Genomic DNA, 18,036 nt, shown 5'->3' on the forward strand with positions numbered 1-18,036 from the left:
GCCACCACGTATTCTCAAGTATCCGAAGCACGTTTTCTGTAGTTAAGAAGGCAATTTGAGGACATCAAGCGTGGGACGCGTACTGTTTTGGAGTATTTGAATGAAATTAAAAGTGTTAAGTGATCAACTTGCTGCCATTGGACATCCCGTCAGCGACAAGGACAAAGTGCAACAAGCCTTGAGTGGACTGGGAACAGATTTTGATATTTTTTGCACAGCCTTGGAAGTCCTACCTATTCTTCCATCTTTCGAAGATCTCAAGGCTAAGTTATTCCAACACAAAGCTAGTCGTGTTCAGCCATCTTCCTCTGCTCCACCACTTCCATTAAAAAATCAGGCGCTAATTCTACAAGTGTCCTCTCCCTGCAAGATTTTCTAGGGAGATCCTCCTCTCAGCTACTGAGCTCACAGAGACTGCCGGAGCAGGTCGGAGTAGACAAACTTCCGGCCACCCTCTCTGTCCCTGTTTCCTGCGTCCCCTGTTCGGGCATCTGAACGAGCAGTCGTGAATCCTCTGCTTCCCCAGACATCTATTGCTAGGACTCTCAACCGACCGATTGGTAAGGTCTCCAGACAAAAACTTATCTCAGTTTATATTATTCTCTGCAATCGTCCCAGCGAGAGTCCAACTGGGGAGCGACGGAAGCAGTGCGGCCTCCCCCGACCGGTCTCCAGATAAAAACTTATCTCAGTTTATATTATTCTCCTGCAATCATCTCAGCGAGAGTCCAACTGGGGTGCGACGGAAGCAGCGCTGCGGCCTTCCCTGTTCCCGAGCCTCCCTTGTCCATCCTCTACTCCTGCCTTCCTGGCAGAGACCCTGTGGGGGAGTAGTTGAGAGAGACACCCCCCGTTTGATCTCAACGGGAAATCTGTCCATCCGGTGAAGTGCACAACCATCGCAATCCCCTGTTTCTCCCTCATGACTTGATTTCTCTGTAACTTACCTGCTACGAGGAGAACCATTTCGGCTGAGCTGCTCGTCCAGCCAGTGGAGGGCGGGCATCTTGGACTGTTCTTGGTGGACAAGCATCCTTCAAGCTTCTATGTGTGTATGTATGTTACATGAATGGTTTCATGATTGATTAGCTACTTATGATGAATTGGTTTTGAATTCTAGTATGAGTTATTAGTAGAGACGTTCACAAGGCAACTTCGAGGGATAGAGAATCACTTTATAGTTTATACTCACTGGTTAACATGGTATATCTAATACAATTTGTAGCACATAAGATTGTAGAAAAAAAAGGAAAAAGAAAAACAGAAGGAAGGCTTCAGCTGAGAAATCTATATTGCAGCTGGTTGACTTTGGTTTTTTCAGCATATATCAGTTCCTTTTCTTATTTTTTTTGCTTTTTTTATAATTTCAAATGAAGAAATTCTCTCTCAACACAAAGCCGAAACCAACACCAGAGGATGAATTCCAAGAATCAAATGTAAAATTTGGTTGAACTTTCAATGAACAGGCAACGAGGGTTTTTTTTGGCCGGGCATCTTCAACCTTCTTCCTTTCCATTCTTTGGCTTAGCTTGAGCCTTGTTGTACTTTTGGAAATACCGATGTGAGTGGAGGATGTGTGAAAAATGCAGCTGTGCAGCTTGAAGACCAGAACCTATCCTCTCATCTCCTTTCTTAAGAACATCGGCTGCACTTCCATTCTCATCCCCATCTTTAGGCATATTATTTCTATGTTCAAAAATAGTGCATAAAGATTGCTATATCCGTGAAGGAATCCCAAGCATAGGATAAATTTAGCTCTTACTGTATAATGCATACCAAAAGAAGTCAATCAGCAGCACATTTGATGAAGGATTTCTACATGGTTACTCGTTTGGGAAACTATGTCTACTACACAATTCAAAGACCGAGCTACAGAATATCAATCTTTAATATTATACCTCTTCTGTGACGACGCCATTTTGGACAAAGTATTGACAGCCATTGATAGGCCAGCCTCCATCACAGCCACCTCCACACATAGACCCACAACATGCAAGAACATTGTTAACTGACAGTGAGGTGCTCTACAGGAAAAGACAACTGTAGTTAGTAAACCGAACAAAAAAATAAGGACCAAAACTGTGGCGGCAAAAGCGAGTGGCTCGATTCTCATTCAATTGTTGATTTTCCTAAATCCGATCCTTAAAAACCAGAGCAAGTCAAGGTCGGAACCCTAGGCACATCCCCACAACAATCATGCACACTACAAGAAGACCAAGTAGAACGAAAATCAAAACCCTTGTGATTGCTTTTAAGATCAAACTCTCTTCCCCGTCTGATATTGAATTAGAACTTTCCTATTTCAATTGTCCCAACCCAGCTGTCTTGAGGTCATAGTCCTTGAGATTGTGAGTGGACAGAGGATGACAAGGCCAAGGTTCCAAGACATCGAGCATCCCAGCCCGAGAAACCCTAACTTACTTTTCTCCTGTTTGAGGTAGCCATCCCCGACTTTAACATGAGCGTCTGGAGACAAAGAAGTTATCGACTGTGATCACGTACTGGCTCATCCGTCTAAGGAACGCATTAAGGAAGAACCAATGGGGGAAAAAGAAAGGGAGCACCGCTCAAGGGCAGACAGTCTGAATCCGTTGATGCACAAAAACGCCATATCCTGCATCAACGATTTCCATAAGCACCACAAGAATAAGAAAGAAATCTGTTAAATTTCCCATGTTTGAATTATCCAGAAATCCAATGACAAACGCAAAATAAAAAAATAAACACTGTTGAAACCTGCCCTAGAAATCCTAACTCACCTTTCCCCTGTTCGACGTAGCCATCCCCGACTATAACACGACCGTCTGGAGGCGACGCTCAAAGAAGTTATCGACTGTGAGCGCGTATTGGCTCATCCGCCTAAGGAAGGCATTAGGGAAGAACCAATGAGGGAAAAAAAGAGGGAGCACCTGCCAGGAATTCACCTAGATCGTGTCTCTTCCTCTCCAACGTGCCCTCTGCCCAGTGGAGCTCCCCTAACTGCCCTCTGCCCAGTGGAGCTCCCCTAACTGGGCCTCAGCCCGCCTTGTTGCCCCTCTTCTTGCTGCTGAGGATTAGGCCCATTCGGCCGTGTGCGGTGCACTTGGTGGTTCGACCCTCTTGCAAGCTGCTGTATTTCTGCTGGTGACCACACCAATGGCCGCAAACCCTTCCGAATGAGACTCGTGGATGCCCTTGGCAGCGAGGTTACCTCTTGCAGAAGCCCCCAAAATTTTTGGTCCTGCGCACCGCTCCCCATCATAATCAAGGTTCTCCTTTCCATCAGTAAGCTCACGTCACCGGATACAGAATCCCCGACTCGCTGCGGTTCCATCGAGCCATATCTTGTCGCCGGAGGAAGTCCCCACTAGAATAGTAAGATTTCCAGCGCCCCTGATTTAACTGCACACCACCGCCGACGCGGGTCTCCGCTGGCCCTCAAACTGCTCAGACAGCACCGTGGGTTAGTGTCGGATCCAACAAGCCCAACCTGTAGCATCGCCCGAAAGGTGCGGATCCAACGGTCCAGTGCTCGACTGGAACCGGTGCCGGAGTTTGCTGGAATCAGGCGATTTTCGATCGCCTGTTCTGCCATCTTCCTCTGCTCCACCACTTCCATTCAAAAATCAGGCGCTAATTCTACAAGTGTCCTCTCCCTGCAAGATTTTCCAGGGAGATCCTCCTCTCAGCTACGGATCGAAAGAACCTGAGCTCACAGAGACTGCCGGAGCTGGTCGGAGTAGACAAACTTCCGGTCACCCTCTCTGTCCCTGTTTCCTGCATCCCCTGTTCGGGCATCTGAGCGAGGGAGCGCAGTCGTGAATCCTCTGCTTCCCCAGACATCTATTGCTGGGACTCTCGACCGACCGATTGGTAAGGTCTCTAGACAAAAACTTATCTTAGTTTATATTATTCTTTGCAATCGTCCCAGCGAGAGTCCAATTGGGGAGCGACGGAAGCAGTGCGGCCTCCCCCGACCGGTCTCCAGACAAAAACTTATCTCAGTTTCATCTCAGCGAGAGTCCAACTGGGGTGCGACGGAAGCAGCGCTGCGGCCTTCCCTGTTCCCAAGCCTCCCTTGTCCATCCTCTACTCCTGCCTTCCTCGCAGAGACCCTGTGGGGGAGTAGTTGAGAGAGACACCCCCCGTTTGATCTCAACGGGAAATCTGTCCATCCGGTGAAGTGCACAACCATCGCAATCCCCTGTTTCTCCCTCATGACTTGATTTCTCTGTAACTTACCTAATACGAGGAGAACCATTTCGGCTCAGCTGCTCGTCCAGCCAGTGGAGGGCCTTTGGAGGCCACCAATCCCTACTCAGCTACTGCTGTTCTTCTGCCAAGCGAGCTCGGCATAGCAACGGACAGGGTGCTACACAAACAAATTTAAACAATTTTGCTCTTGATGCATAAAATGGAAAAGGTACCGCCATCGATTTACTTGCTCATTATTTTCAAATTCCCTAACAATAAAAATTGCATCCTGATAGGCTAGTCAGGCATGTCTAACAGAGGAATCGCTTTTGAAACCGCATATATTTGTTACATGTTGTAGTGAAACTGAGATGCATCCTCAACCCAAACCGCATATATTTGTTATTTGTTGTAGTGAAACCAAGATGCATCCCCAATCCAACCCGGTTCTTGATACTTAGATGCCTCCTTGATACTTAGATGCCTCCCCAACCCGATTTTTGAAATCGAGATATTGTTTTTGAAACCGAGATAACTCCCAACCCGGTACTTGAAACTGAGATGCCTCCCCAACCGGTTCCTAGAATGTCTGAGATGCCTCTCCAACTCGGTTCGACCTCTCCAACCTGGTTCTACCTCTCCAACCCGATTCTTGAAACCGCACACGTCTCCAACCCGTTTCAACTTCAATTTTATCCAACACCAACCATAGGAGTTTCTTGAAGCACAAAATACTCCTTACCAGGTCTAACATGGGCTTCATCACCTCTCACATGCTCAAGGGGCTGAAAATACAGCTTTGGGATTCTCCTACACTTCTCGAGCTTCCTCTTTCAGTGGTCACCAGCCCCTCACATGCACTTCAAGAAGAAGCCACCCACCCATGATGTTACCTACCCTAAGGGATTTGAACTAAACAAAATAAGCTTTAGAAAGCTAGAATTAGGGAAAAATCAGGTAAATATCAGAAATTCCAACTCCAGGCACCCAGGTAGCAGAAAACAGAGTTTAATAAAAATTTTAAATTCTATAACATCAAATCATCAGGTCCAAAAGTTCTGAAATTTTGAGGGTGTAAAGTTGAGTTCAATACCTAACTTTGACCAAAAAATAGATAAAGGTGGAAGGTGGACTTTCCTTCATTTTCCTTTCGCTTCTCATCCCCTTGTTCTTTAAAGAATCCAATATGATTCTCGTTTCTGACTCTCTCACTATAGGATTGCTATTCATCATGTCTCTAGGACGAATTGTAAGCATCCAGAGCATCAACCAAGGCTTCATGTGCAGCAAACTGAACTGCTTCAGCATCCATTATAGGGGGCAGCAATGTAAGCAATTAACCAATGCACTCTCCCCAACTCTAAGTTAGGCCAGAAGAAGAGTCTCACCCAGAGGTAAGCCTCATTAAGTTTTTGTGTAACCCTAAAGTCTCCAAGGGTATCTATGGAGCGTGAAGATTTCTGGGGTCAACAGCATCTCGATGGTGGCCAACTGCAGGAGTTCTTTAAGCTCAAAATACTCCCTAAGAGGGTTAACATGGGCTTCATCGCCTCTCACATGATCAAGGGGCTAGTTCTAGAGAGTGTCTCTTCATTAAACATGTTATAAAACTTGACTTCTTAGAGAGTTCACGTCTCATAAAACTTGCCAACAAAAGAGACCTAGTGTGAGAAGGCCTGTCGTTTGTCGAATCCTTGTGTAGGCCGGTAGTTTCTCAAATCCTTGTGCCTTCTGTCATTTCTCAAACCCTTGTGACACCTGAGCTTGTCCTTCATAATGGCACCAGTGCATCATATGCAAGAATGTACAGTGATCAAACAAAATAATGGCACCAGTGCATCATATACAAAAATGTACAGTGATCAAACAAAATGAACACACATCCTTCAGTGCGTGAAAATTTCCTCCAATTAAACTTCAATTTTATCCAACACCAACCGTAGGAGCTCTTCAAACACAAAATACTCCTTGTGAGGTCTACGCTTACATGCTCAAGGGGCTGAAAATATGGCTTTGGGATTCTCCTACACTTCTTGAGCTTCTTCTTTCGGTGGTATCCGCCCTTTGCATGCACGTCAAGAAGAGGCCATGCAAGCACAATGTTACCTACCCTAAAACTCATTCCTAGACTAGCACATGATTTACTAGACATGATTTACTAGACAAAATAAGCTTTAGAAAGCTAAAATTAGGGGAAAATCAGGTAAATATTAGAAATTCCAACTCCACGCACCCAGGTAGCAGAGTTTTATAAAAAATCTGTAATATCAAATCTTCAGGTCCAAAAATTCTGAAATAGGGCGTAAAGTTGAGTTCAACACCTAAATTTGACCAAAAAATAGATAAAGATCGATGGTGGACTGTCCTTCATTTTCCTTTCTTCTCGTTTCCCTTCTCATCCCCTTCCCTTCTCTTTCTTTCCTTTTCCTTTACATCCATTCATTTCTATCCTTCCATCCAAACAAACAGTGGGTAAGTTTTGACAGTCTCACATGCATGTAATTTTTGTGGGAAATCAAGAATAACAGAGCTTACACCTAAAAGAGTGATGGTAGAGCTGGTGACAAAGAAATTAATCCACAAAAGATGGAAAGAGAATACCTGAACTGCAAGGAGAGGCAGAAAGTAATCATCAAAGTTGATCATCGTGCCATCAACCAGTGGCAACAAGGAATTGACAATGACTTGAACCTCACCAGCGGACATCAACTTCAACACACCGACCCAATCGGCAGCAGCCACATCAAACCATACACCTTCGTCACAGCAATCAAACACATCAAACCATACACCTTCATCACAGCAATCAACGAAGTTGGTAGTCTCACAAGGGAAGTGCAAGAGGCATCGGGAGAGGGATGACTTGAGGCGGCGTTCGGTGGTGGCTTCCAACAGCCTAGAGGATTTGTAAACGTAGCCCTTTTTGTATATAAGAAGTGGATAGCATTTCCAAATCCCAAGCTGTTAATTACAACTTTCTCCCCTCCACCTTGTTGTTGTTCTTCACCTTCAACTCTTAATGTAGTGCACCATCAGTAGTTCCAGTTCCTACCTCTAGAAACCTAAAACTAATGAAAATAGATATGCACTATTACACAAAACAGCAAGACTTAAACTCGCAGTTGACATGCTGACCCCTTAGATGCGATGATAATGTCATCATAGATATTCAGCCAAGCAACCTAAAAACTTAAGCAATGAAGTATGCAATTCAAAGTATCAAAATGCGACACAACAACCAACATACCCCTTGATCAGATTTTATTTATCAAAAGAATCGAGTAAATACATTGAAAAATGAAAATCAAACAACTAAGTCAACAAAGCTCCTAAACAAACCCATTTCACAATGAAAGTGAAAAATAAACACTACAAGCTGGAAAACCACTAAGTAGACAATAAAAGAAAAAATTGAACTACCAGAAAATCAAACCAACAATGGGTCAACTCAACAAAACTAAAATACTCTATCTAAACCAGAATGTGATCTTGAAAACAAATCAAACCAATGACCTTGACCTATGATGGACATGTACAATGCTTAACTAAAGCATCTATTCGACTAACAAGACACGAAGAAACTGAGTACAAACCTGGTCTAAAACCATGACGGACCCAGGGACATAATGCAGCTTCGATGGATGGAACTTTTAAAAATGTAACAATTCAAAATCGACTAATTCTTTTGAAAAGAGATAAAAGGCCTTCCATGACAGACTCAACCCTAAGTCTGGGTTATGTTGAATACACTCAGTTAATGATCTGTGTCTCCTGAGACAGAGGAAATGATAGAAAATTCATCACACTCAGCATGAGTGGACTAGGTTTTGAGGAATTTCATCTATTCCATGAATGGACAAGTGGTTTGGTAATGAAATGACAAACATCTTTCAAGACCAACGAGAATTAGTTAGTTCATCCTACGTCTAGGAAGCCTACAAATATAACAAGAGATGTCAAGTTTTCACTTTGAAATAGTTCAAAAACAATCAATTAACTCATAAGCAAGAGTGCCTGTGTTGTGCAAATAGTATGACCTTCATTTACCCATAGTACCGTACAAGCATCAAGATTCATTTTGCGTCAATGCCATCAAATCTCTAGAAGGATGTCTTTCAATTTCCAAAATATGAACATAAAGGAATCATCCTCGGCATCTTAGGTAATCAAGAAAGAGAAGCAGATATTGATCCCAACATCGCACATCTATGAAAGATTGTCACATTCAATTCATGCGAGTTCAACCTTCATGCTTTTCATCACTTGGCAGGCACTTTTTTTTTCTTCTTCTTTTTTTTCTTTCTTTCTTTCTTTTGCATTTGGCCTTTTGGCTTTTCGATTTTTTTTTTCTTGTTTTTTTTTTTCAAGGCTGACCTTCACCTTTGAGGGAATACCTCACCACCCCAAAGGCTACTACGGAGCTCCACCGCTTTGGTGGTAATGTGTAGCTTTGTCACGTGTCCCACCCGTTTCAGCTTACGGGCTTCGATGAGCCAAAGGTTCATAAGTCGTTATCTTCGCGGGACAGACATAAATCACCTATATGTCTACCCGGTACTCTCGATTAACGACTCAGAGGAACGACTACACAAGCCCCGAGCCCATCTCTCAACTCTCATTTTGCTACCTGCCAAGATCTTACAGAGCATTATGGCTTTTCTCTCAAGATATTTTCTTGTTGAATCCTTGTAGATGCTTGATCATCAGAGTCAATAGCATTTTCTAGTCTTGACTTTCTCAGCTTCATAAGTTTTTTCCTTACTGCTCATATACAGGAATTTTCAGCTTTCCTCTTCCATTGATTGACAACAAAAACTTAAAATTTTCTCCTTTTACTCGAGAAGGTACTAAGAATAAACCAAAGGCATATATCATGGTGTGAGAAAACAATTTTAACAATGTTTTTAAGTAAAATTTAAATTTTTTTCTTTTATAAAAATTCATGACATCAAATGGTATATCAAAAGGAGGAAGGAACTATACTCCCTAAAGAAACGACAAAATGAAAAACAAGATGGGTTGGTTGGGTAGAAAAACAAACTTCACCAATACTCCCATAAAATAGTGTCTTCTACACAAAAGGCTAGTTTAAGGGGGACAAGTTCCCATAAATGTTGGGTCCTTAACTGATTGCAGGTTTGGCAAATGGTTTGGGTTAAGCTCTTCACATTCCTTAAGGAAGAACAAAATAAACCAATACTACGCGGCAAGTTTTCTAAAATCATCAGTTAAACCATAATGACAACTACAGATTTGGACTCTGTTAGACCCCGAATGGTATGCCAAACTAAAGACCATGCACCTTGCTAGATAGCACAAATAATATTTGCTAAAAAATGACTGTCTAAGCAATAAGACAAAAAAGATATGCATAAATCAAAGCAAAATACCATACAAGTCTGCAGTTCACAATATAATACCTAAGCATTCAGCCTATGATCAATGTGCAAGAAGGTACAGATACAACACTAGTTATAAACCATATAAAATCTAAATCCTACCTATCTTACAAACCAAAAAAATAACTTTGAGATATTTGGAGATCATGCACCAAAAACAAGACCGACAAATCAATCAACCAACCTAGTATAACCATTGAAATACAAGTTACCACAATTAGCAATAATGATTTCAATGATTACACAAAGTGGTGCCACAACAATTCAAGTGTCCATTACAAAATCACAAAAAACCATTAGTCCACAATTCCCCAAACCTAACTATTTTTTTAGATGTGCCTATCTTATAGATGTGCCATCATATCATATAAGAATGTCCTTTCACTGTTAATTTCTGTCATGTTGTACTTTTTGCAAATTTCAGCTGCTTTTCCTGAAAGTTTCAGCTTGCATTTCCTGTGATAACCATAAACATGGAAAGTAGCTACCTACCATGTTGCAACAGTTTCATGCAAGACTTAAAATGACAGCAAGTGAATGCCAATCCTTTAGAAAACCTATAGCTGATACTATCCAAGCAAGGGCTACAAGATCACAACTAAGCTGGCAAAACTAAAACAACTTCAACATAACATAGCAATCCTTTTTAGACATAATCTCAATGCAATTACAAGGCAAACAAATAACAGTTAAATAAATCTAAACTAGAACAGAAAAATAAGAAATAATTGCTATCAATCTCAAGATCAAGAAGTATAAATAAGCATCATGTTTCAATAGAAAAAAAATACAATTTACTTAAGGAACTAAGGTAACTAGGAAAGAAAACCTGCATACCAGGTGTCACAAAGAGAGTGCCCCACACTTGCAAACTCATGAGTTCGACCAGAACAAGGGTTAGAGCGTTCAATTACAAGACGTACCTTTGGAAACATACATGCATCTTCTTCACGTTTAAAAAAGTTGTTGATACGACCATTGAAGCACAAGAAGCAATAGCCTTTGATAGACAGCCTGTAAAGGTAGAAAAAGAATTAATTTTCATGAAGAAAAATGTGCATGTGCATCATGAGAAAGAAGCAAGTTACTCTGCTAAGGAAAGGAAAGTGGGGGATCCAAGTTTCCTAGAAATAAAACACAATTATGATGATACATTTTTTAAAAGTTTCGAGAAGCTAGTAAACTGGCTGATGCAAGAACATACCTCTGGACTGATATCTGGGTCAAGCCTGAACTTACAATTTAAGAGATTGTTGGCATCCTCTTTAGAGACCATTCAATTAACTAGACTGCTCTGGTTCTCTGACATATCTAAAGTTGGATACTAGCTCAACAAAAAGGAGATCCTTTTAAATATGAAGTGTATTGAAATACTCTTCTCTACTTTCTTTGATGGAATCAAATATTGTGAAGTGTATTATGTTGGAAATGGTGCTTCTATCCAACATTGCACCAAGTAGCTTTTATACCCAAACATTTTGGAGTGGAAAATGGTTTAAATCCATAGACATCTGAAAATTGAGGTGCATGGATTAGGAGGTGCAACGACATCTAATGGCCAAGATATCCATTGACCAGTAGAAGACACCTCCTCTCTTCCTATTCAAACATTATCGAGAACGTCGTAGCCCGGACTGTCATTTTAAAATTTAAACACAACAATAGATACTTGGACGACCTCGTTTACACTTTTTGGCGAACGGTTGTTATTATTATTATTACGTGTTTTCATTATAATACTAAAGAGGCCAAAAGTTTTTACTTTGAGAAAATCTAAATATCTGCTTCTGACGATAAGCTCATGTATTTTCTGTTTGAATGCCATTAATCGTATAATATATATATGTACATATATATATATATATATATATATAATTTGACACACGCCTTCAGTTTAATGTTTTGATCGAAATTACAATCTAAACATGAAATTTTAAGCACATTGTAACGAAGTAAATTCTTTGATGAATTAACCAATTACACTGACCAATATCTAAGGTCAGACCTGTTGGGTTGAACGATGAAGAAAGATCAAGTTGACAGTCGGATGTTTCCGACAGATATTTGTAAAGCACACTTACAATACTCTGCTCTACTTTCTTCAATAGTAGTGACACGCATCCAAGGTGTACAAGGAAATGTGAAGCACAAACACTTAAAAATTATCATTGTGTCGTATTTAAAGAACAAAGAGGAAACAGAAACAGGCCAAACGTGATGCAAAGTGCACATGCGCGTTCATGCCATATGGCAAAAAATGAATGAGAAAGCATGTAAAAGAAAGTTTAAAAGTTGAAACAAGCATGCGACCGCTCACTCAGTAAGTGCGCCTTCTCAAGATCTCAGCGGGTTCTTCTTCCATATTAATTTTCACCAAGAATCTGCCATTTCCTGCTATAGAAAACTGTGGATTTTTGTAACCCTGCCCATTGTTGTTTCAACGAAAAAGGGCATAGGCCTAGTCCGTCCCTGGTCTGCTCCTTCCCCCAACAAGTCCCGCCACTGCCGAGAACCTGAGGGGTTCATTCAAACGCTTCGTTGCCTCATGGGAGAAACGAATCACTGGAACCTTGCCATCGAAGGCGACCTGAGCATCTTCGACATCCATCAGCTTCGGCTTCTCTTGCTTGCTCATAATCGATACTCAGGAACGACGAGAAGACTCTCCTTCCTCCATCGTGACTTCTATTGGGGGGCCGCAGCTGACTCCTTGCCGCTGTCTTCCGCCCCGGGAAAGAGGATCGACCATCGGGGACCGGCAGCCATAGCCGGACTCGTTCCCACTGCTCGTGGCCAGGCGAACCCTAAGCCCTCTCGCACTACGCTCACCGAACTACGATTTGGTTGCTTGCTAATCATAATTAATTTCACATTACTTGTTGCTTTTTGGTAGGTAATCTAACGGATCGGACACCATAATTCTATTTATAGATGTTCACGCATTCGAATTCGAACTCGAATATGGATGAAGAAATTTCTATACCATATAGAAATCCAACTTTTTAAACTTGTTGAAAAATTTAACCCAGAGCTAGTTTTATGCCCGAGCAATCTATCCCCGATTGACTATGCCCGTTGCGGATGCATGAAAACACAAGGAAACTCGCATTGTGATTCTACTTCTACAGTTTGAGAGGGGCAAGACAAATGAGATGACCAACAGGAATCAACAAATAAAGGAGAAGTAATGAGAATGACAGAGATCAGATCGGAGGTCTAACCTGCTCAACCATGCTGCCCAGAAGGAGATGCCTTTTCCAACCCGAACTATGCTTCTTGGCGTCCAACTCCTCAACCCCAAAAGCCATGATGCCTCCTCCTCGACTCTCTCTCCTCTCTCTTTTGGCGTTCGACGAAGAAGGATGGGAGGGTTCCCCAACGTCTATTTTTCTTCTACCGTTTTTTTAAATTCTGGAACCTAATAAAAAGGAAGGCGAGAAGGGTTGCTATTTTTAAATAGGAACCGCAACTTCCATGTTACTTTTTAAATTTGACTTTTTTGAGACTTTTCAGTTTTCTCAATAAAATCCTATTATTTCACTTTCTATGGACGCCCATGATGGCTTCTGCTTGCCTTCTTCTTCTTCACGTCGACAGTTAGATATGAATAAATCCCTCTTTTTCCTGAAACCAGATGGGGCCTACAGGTGCCCGGCAAGTGAGTTTGCAAGGATACTCGGATCATATGCAATCGGCTGAATTGGAACCTGCAAATTTATTATGTCTTAATATTAACTATTTATCACGTTTTTATCTGCTTGCTTAGGAAAACAAAACTATATCAGATGCAATCTATTTTTGTAAGACTTGGTCTGTCATACATCTTTAATAGAAAGCATTGAAAGCATTAGCCCATGCATTTCATATTTAAACATCTAAAAATTACTTTGTCTATCCAAATGTACAAACCCAAAATATATACTTTTAGATTTATACAAGGTGCTCACCAATTTTGATTTACATTAAAACCAACGGGTTTAAATTGATTGAGAATTTGAGGGGCCATAAAATCCAATCGACACATTATTGAGTTTCCCATCCTTTTTCAAACTCAAGTTTGACCGCCCGAACTCATCAAGTCAAATCAGAAAACAGAGGGTGGGATCTGGTCAAACAATCATAAAACTCGTAGAACGTCGGTTGGCCGAAATACACACACATCCGATATTGTTGATAGTTGAGGTCATTGCCATTGTTTAGCTGAAGCTTAGGTACCTAATCTTCTCAAAGACAAGAATGTAAGCAGTCGAGCTGTTCTATATTAGCTGAGATAAATTGAGTGAACATAAATCTAATCATCTTCTCTGAAAATTAAGCTTAGATATACAATAAGCAAACAAAGAAGCGAAGGCAACACGGTATGCGATGAGAAAACGCCACAACGCCCAACTGATCATGCGGAAAGCCAAATAAATCTTTCAGGACCAAACTAACTGCCTTCTTTTCTCCAAATACGTCAATCACCTTGTCTATGTCACCATACTGTGATGTAAAAAGTCCACGGATAGTCCAATTTGAAGGGGTCATCCAGTATAGCCATATCCACCACTTTGGAATTGCTGTATCAGAAAAGAGTTGACCTCATTAGTGAATATTAGCACAATCCCATAACTATTTTCTTTCTTAAGGTCACATCCGAGGTTAATTAGTTACTTGTGTAATTAGTCAGATAAACATTAGTCATGATGGAACATATCCTGCACCAGTATAAGCAAGCTTCAGGCTTTTGAGGCTATTCTCAGTATGCGATTGTTTGCCTGATGTGATGAGGTTTCAGATGATCTTCTACAAGCATCAAGGAGCAGCCTTTTTACCCTACCACATCTTAATTGCTTCACCCATCATGCATGGGTTAGAAATGTCTTTTAGCTCATTCCTTGGATCAAGAGTGATCTGCCACCTAAAATAGTTAGTGAAAGCATGTCCTTTGATTATCACTAGGTTGGGTACTCTGAGTAGATGTTGGATGCATTGAATACGATGCAACTCTGAATGACTACTTCCTAGAGTACATGAATTTGCTGGTGCCCAAGATAGAACGAGCAATAGTTGTTATAGATCAAGCTCTACTGGAGCATTTCCAGACCCTTTTCAGAAAGCAAACTAATTAATGTTGAGCAAGAATCCAGAAGTATTCTATAACGACATCCAGAAAAGCAAAAGCACAAATCTATTCTTACTTTTCCAGATATCAGGAAGCCAGAAAAGAGAGTCAGTAATGTGTTGAAAACAGATTGCAGGATAGCAGCAATTTGAGCGTTTGGAGTTAATGAGACCACCAGCATCCCAAGATGAGCATAGAAAATAGCAAAAAGATGTACCATAAGATCTTATAAGCAGACCAGTAATAACCAACTGAAGGGTATGTGATAATCCAAAATGTAACAGCTTGGATCAATGCACAAGGAATTTCGATGGCGACCTGCATTCATACAGATGAAATAGAAATTCAGTTGAAATAATTTTTTTTCTTGGTATTTTCCTGCATCTATTTCCACCACTATGGATAAAACGTTAGATGTTATCTGATGTCCAACTTGAACCCAACTTCGAATTTTCATACTCAAGAAATTCATTATATGGAAAAAGTGATCAATCGCTACCATTTGTACAACCATTTTATCAAATCAGTGGATCTTCAAAATCAATTATATCAAGCAATTGGATCTGATAAAATTATGTACATTGAATCCTTTCGAGCAATTGGATTTGATAAAATTATGTACATTGAATCCTTTATCTATGACTGACAGCCTGTTCCTGACTAGTTGGATGAGGCAATAGCTACATCTACTGTATTTACATCTGTACCCCAACCCACCACCAGGAATACAAGTGATTCTTAAACTGAAAAACATATGATTCTTGGAAGAGGTGACATATATGGGCATAACAATAAGATTTTAAACTAGAGTAGTAATTTTTTCCAACCTGTGCCAGTGAATAGGCACGTGCAGAGTACATTCCGGCAAATCTTTCCCGATACATGACTATCCTCAGTTGCTACCGGAATGAATAGCTATGCACAACAGCAGAATATTTATTCTTCAAACATTGAATCTCACGTCTATAAAGTATGAAATACTAACTATTATTAAGTTATCATGTTAACTATTAACCACTTCTATAGAAACAAAACATGGCACTAAAAAATCTGTCTTCAGCCGAAGAGATATGTACAAAACATGGATTCCACAGACATTAAAAAAATATAAAAAATATACATAACGCATTAACTATTACAAGGCACAGAAAATCTAAAAATAAAAACGGAAGAGTTTCTAACCGACAGAATGCATAGCTCAGTTTCTAACGGACAGGGTTTCTGATGGGACAGAAACAAAACAACCAACAAAAAGCCAAGGCACAATAAATTAAAAAATCCAACACAAATAGGCTGAAAACTCCAATGTAATAGACTGAAAAATATAATCCCAATAGACGTAACATCATAAATCTTTCATCTTAAAAAAAATGATAATTCATAAATCATAAAAGCAAAACAAAAATAACTTTGCATGTAACACCTTGTGAGCAATCAATCAAAACAATTAGAAGCATTAAATCAATTTACTTAATTCTCATTTTGCTCGTATGTGTGTCTGTCTGTACGTGCTTGTGTTTTTGTGTTAAGTGTGAAATATGTTTAACCCAAAGCCACAAAGCAAATACCATTCTCGCTTATAAGAAAAGAAAAGTGTCTCCATTTTTGTCACTATTAAACCAAGGGTGTTCCTGAAAGGGCAGAAAGAATGTCTCAGAAGACGTTCTCTATTTCCATTTAGGGTGTTTAGTCCAAAGAGCAAGTCTGTAGTCCAAGAGATAGTGGAGCGGCAAGGAGATGACGCACACTATCCCAGTTGGGAAAACACTCAACAAGTGCACCAATGCCTTCCAGAGTTAACACCTTGAGGACACGTTAAGGTTTGAGGGAAGGGTGACTGATAGTACCCCTGATATGAAGTCTTGAAATGTAAATGACGATAATATAGTATGACTAAGAGTAGGGGACCTGGATCCACTTACTATGAGGCCCCACTTGTATCACCCTTCATATATATATATATGTGTGTGTGTGTGTGTGTGTGTGTTAGGGTGATCCGACTTTTATGAAAAAGGTAACGAAAGTAATCCCCCTGTTGGTGTTGGGGTTTGTCCTAATTTGGTGGGTAATCACTCTTTCTTCTTCATTTCCCCTTTCTATTCTCGAACGCAGCTGGGCAGAGTCGAGATAGTAGAAGGAAAGCGAGAGAAGCTACCAACGTGCTTTGAACCCAAAATTATGTATGCATGAAATATACTGGAGAGGAAGTGCGCATGCACGAGAATTCAACCATGGGCACAAAATTGATTCATATGCAAAGCAAAGCACTAACTTGTTATTAGAAAGAGAAATTTATGTTTTCTGCGCAATGATTTGAAAAAGTTAGAAAGTCTATATAACACTGCAAAAGCAGATAAAATAAACCGCAAAATGGAGAAAAAATCTGCATTACACACTGCATATACGCCTAAGCTATTAGATGATCCAACTTTGGAACCTATAGAATAGAAGTCTGATTTTAAATGGTCTAGGACGTTGGATTTTAAACTTATATATATGATATGGATTAGAGGTCTCATCCAATCCCCTTTGGCATGTTGGATTTGGGATTTCGACCAATGGTCAAGATCAGAGGTCTCACCTGATCTGGTTTGGGATGTTGGATTCAAGATTTTGAATATATATATGATACGGATTAGAGGTCTCATCCAATCCGGTTTGGGATGTTGGATTTGGGATTTCGAAAAAATGGTCAAGATCATAGGTCTCACCTGATCTGGTCTGGGATATTGGACTCAAGATTTTGAACAACCAGCTAGAACACAGATCTCACCTTATGCGGTCTAGGATGTCGAATGTATATTTTGAATGTGGATGTGAATTTTAAAATATTAACCCAAGTCTAGACCATGTTTAAAATCGCTTTGAGTATACATACAATCCAATGGAATTTAGAAACCTAAAAGTTGAAAGGTGCATTTACAAACTTGAGAATTTAGCAATGATTTAAGAGAAGTGTGAAATCAAATCCAAATGCTGGATTGGATTTTGAACTTTAAAACTCGAACCTCTACTTTACACCACGCTAAAAATCATTTTAAAAATTCATTCAATCCACTATAACCAACAAACATCAAAATGGAAAAGTGCATTGAAAAACTTTGAGAATTTGACAAGCATTTAGGAAATATTTTAAATCAAATACAAGGAATTGAGAAGATTCGAAGATCTATATAGACAAAGTAATATTCTTCAAGTGATTTCAAAAACTCCTAAGGGATGTGAAAAGAATTTACAGGAAATCAAAAAGCCACCCATCTGTTTCATGTGATCAAATATATGAGACGGGATATGAAATTTTGATATAAGAGATAGATAAAGGTCCGATCTAGTCCGGCTTGCCAAATGGAATTTGGGATT

General features: G+C 40.3%; 1 protein-coding gene and 1 long non-coding RNA gene across 2 annotated transcripts; both read right to left on the reverse strand.

The window, feature by feature from the left end:
- Positions 1 to 1,279: 1,279 nt before the first annotated feature.
- On the reverse strand, positions 1,280 to 6,976 carry LOC116255844 (cathepsin B-like protease 3). Its single transcript, XM_031631910.2, has 3 exons — positions 6,775 to 6,976; positions 1,899 to 2,024; positions 1,280 to 1,761 (listed from the first exon to the last, which is right to left on the reverse strand). Exons 1-3 carry the CDS (start codon positions 6,877 to 6,879, stop codon positions 1,759 to 1,761), a joined length of 234 nt encoding a protein of 77 aa, XP_031487770.1. The 5' UTR covers positions 6,880 to 6,976; the 3' UTR covers positions 1,280 to 1,758.
- A 34-nt stretch (positions 6,977 to 7,010) lies between these two features.
- On the reverse strand, positions 7,011 to 12,835 carry LOC116255858 (uncharacterized). The gene is made up of 3 exons (XR_004172984.2): positions 12,794 to 12,835; positions 10,496 to 10,586; positions 7,011 to 7,241 (listed from the first exon to the last, which is right to left on the reverse strand). It is a non-coding gene; the product is annotated as an uncharacterized LOC116255858 (long non-coding RNA).
- Between the last annotated feature and the right edge of the window lie 5,201 nt (positions 12,836 to 18,036).

Source organism: Nymphaea colorata, chromosome 1 (assembly GCF_008831285.2).
Source record: "Nymphaea colorata isolate Beijing-Zhang1983 chromosome 1, ASM883128v2, whole genome shotgun sequence".
Taxonomy (NCBI): domain Eukaryota; kingdom Viridiplantae; phylum Streptophyta; class Magnoliopsida; order Nymphaeales; family Nymphaeaceae; genus Nymphaea; species Nymphaea colorata.